The sequence below is a fragment of the Corapipo altera genome, unplaced genomic scaffold, assembly GCF_003945725.1.
Source record: "Corapipo altera isolate COAL_440 unplaced genomic scaffold, ASM394572v1 RXGC01000072.1, whole genome shotgun sequence".
Classification (NCBI taxonomy): domain Eukaryota; kingdom Metazoa; phylum Chordata; class Aves; order Passeriformes; family Pipridae; genus Corapipo; species Corapipo altera.
The window spans coordinates 972376-974524 of record NW_020884943.1 but is presented as its reverse complement, the minus strand read 5'-3'; the positions used below and the strand labels follow the sequence as shown (position 1 = coordinate 974524).

The 2149-nt window shown below is 71.8% G+C and overlaps 1 protein-coding gene across 1 annotated transcript in view; it reads left to right on the top strand.

Annotated features, from left to right (window-relative positions):
• The first annotated feature begins 412 nt into the window (after positions 1–412).
• The window catches only part of NDUFV1 (NADH:ubiquinone oxidoreductase core subunit V1), a 7355-nt gene continuing 5618 nt past the window's right edge, over positions 413–2149 (top strand). The window contains exons 1-6 of the mRNA XM_027662074.1: positions 413–593; positions 668–750; positions 826–996; positions 1078–1261; positions 1346–1535; positions 1857–2113. Of these exons, the coding sequence (XP_027517875.1) occupies positions 540–593; positions 668–750; positions 826–996; positions 1078–1261; positions 1346–1535; positions 1857–2113 (939 nt within the window). The 5' untranslated portion in view covers positions 413–539. The remainder of the gene's footprint in view (positions 594–667; positions 751–825; positions 997–1077; positions 1262–1345; positions 1536–1856; positions 2114–2149) is intronic.

Here is a 2149-nt window from a genome sequence, read left to right as displayed (position 1 = left end):
CCGACCAGGCGCTCGCCCCTCGCAGGGACGAGGCCAGAGCTGTCCCCCGGTCCCGCCGCGTCGCCCAGGAGACCGGGTGCAGCGCGGCGACCCCCCGGGGCGCGGGGCGGGGGGAGCGGGGCGGCCCTGGGGGCTCCCGGGGGGGTCCCGTGTGGGGCTCTGGTTTCATCGCCCGAAACCCGACCCGGCACCGGGCGCGGGGCACGTGGCGGCGGGAACCTCCCTGGCCACGCCCCGCGCCGCATAGGCCACGCCCCCTGCCGTGACCGCTCCCCAATGTCACCCGACGTGCTGTCCTGAAGGACACGCCCCCTGCTTTGTGGCCACGCCTCCTGACCGTGACCACGCCTCCGGCCCTCTAACCACGCCCCCGCTCCGGTGCCGATCGCTGACGTCACTGTCGCGCCGTCGGCGCTGCCCGTGACGTCGCCGCGGGGGCGCCTGAAGGTGACGGTGGTCGGTCCCGGTGCCGATCCCGACCCCGATCCCGGTGCCGGTCCCCATCCCGGGGCCGGTCCCGATCCCGGTGCCGCCCCGCCATGGCCGCCCGGCAGCTGCTGGCGCTTCGGCGCCTGCCCGCCGCCTCCTTCTCGGTGAGCGGGGAGCTCCAGGACCGTCCGGGCCGGGTCCCGGTGCTCCCGGTGCTGAGCTCGCGTGTCCCCCGCAGACGGCGCCCAAGAAGACGCAGTTCGGGTCGCTGCGGGATGAGGACCGGATCTTCACCAACCTCTACGGGCGGCACGACTGGAGGTGAGTGAGCCCCGGGGGGAGGCGGGCGCGGCCCCGGCGCCCCGCGCCCGGTGCCAGCGTGCGCGGTGCCCGCAGGCTGCAGGGCGCCCTGCGCCGCGGAGACTGGTACAAGACGAAGGAGATCCTGCTCAAGGGCGTGGACTGGATCCTCGGCGAGATCAAGACCTCGGGGCTGCGGGGCCGCGGCGGCGCCGGGTTCCCCACCGGGCTCAAGTGGAGCTTCATGAACAAGCCCCCGGACGGCAGGTGAGAGCGGGGCCGGGGGCGGCGCCGGGCCCGCGGGGAGCCCCCCGGTGGCGCCGGTCCCCGAGCTTTCCCTGCCCCCAGACCCAAGTACCTGGTGGTGAACGCGGACGAGGGCGAGCCGGGCACTTGCAAGGACCGGGAGATCATGCGGCACGACCCGCACAAGCTGCTGGAGGGCTGCCTGGTGGCGGGGCGGGCCATGGGCGCCCGGGCCGCCTACATCTACATCCGGGGGGAGTTCTACAACGAGGCCTCCAACCTGCAGGTGCGGGGAGCGCCCCAAAAACACCCCGCCAGCACCCCGGGGCCGGCGCGGGGGGGTCACGGCTCACCCGTGCCCCCCTTGCAGGTGGCCATCCAGGAGGCGTACGAGGCCGGGCTGCTGGGAGCCGACGCCTGCGGATCTGGATACGCCTTTGACGTGTTCGTGGTGCGCGGGGCCGGCGCCTACATCTGCGGGGAGGAGACGGCGCTCATCGAGTCCATCGAGGGCAAGCAGGGCAAGCCCCGCCTCAAGCCGCCCTTCCCTGCGGACGTGGGTACGGCCCCACAGCTCCATCCCAAATTCCCGGCTGCTACCCCAAACCGGCTGTCCCTGGGGGTACCGACACAGCCACCACCACATCCATTGAGAGCTCCCAGTGTTTCATAGAATGACAACCTGGTTTGGGTGAGAAGGGACCTTAAGGATCATCCCGTTCCCACCCGCTGCCACCGGCAGGGACACCTCCCACTAGACCAGTTTGCTCCACACTGGCTTGGACACTTCCAGGGATGGGGCAGCCACAATTTCCCCGGGAAATCCATCCCAGGGCCTTCCCCACCCTCGCAGGGAAGAACCTTCTCCTTCCGTTTCCCAGGTGTTTTCGGCTGCCCCACCACAGTGGCCAACGTGGAGACGGTGTCGGTGGCACCCACGATCTGCCGGCGCGGCGGCGCCTGGTTCGCCAGCTTCGGCCGGGAGCGGAACTCGGGCACCAAGCTCTTCAACATCTCGGGGCACGTGAACACGCCCTGCACGGTGGAGGAGGAGATGTCGGTGCCGCTGAAGGAGCTCATCGAGAAACACGCCGGTGGGTGCTGGGGCTGGGCCGTGCCTTGCCGGGGCGGGCCTGGAGCAGCTGCTCCTCACCCCCTCTCTTTGCAGGGGGGG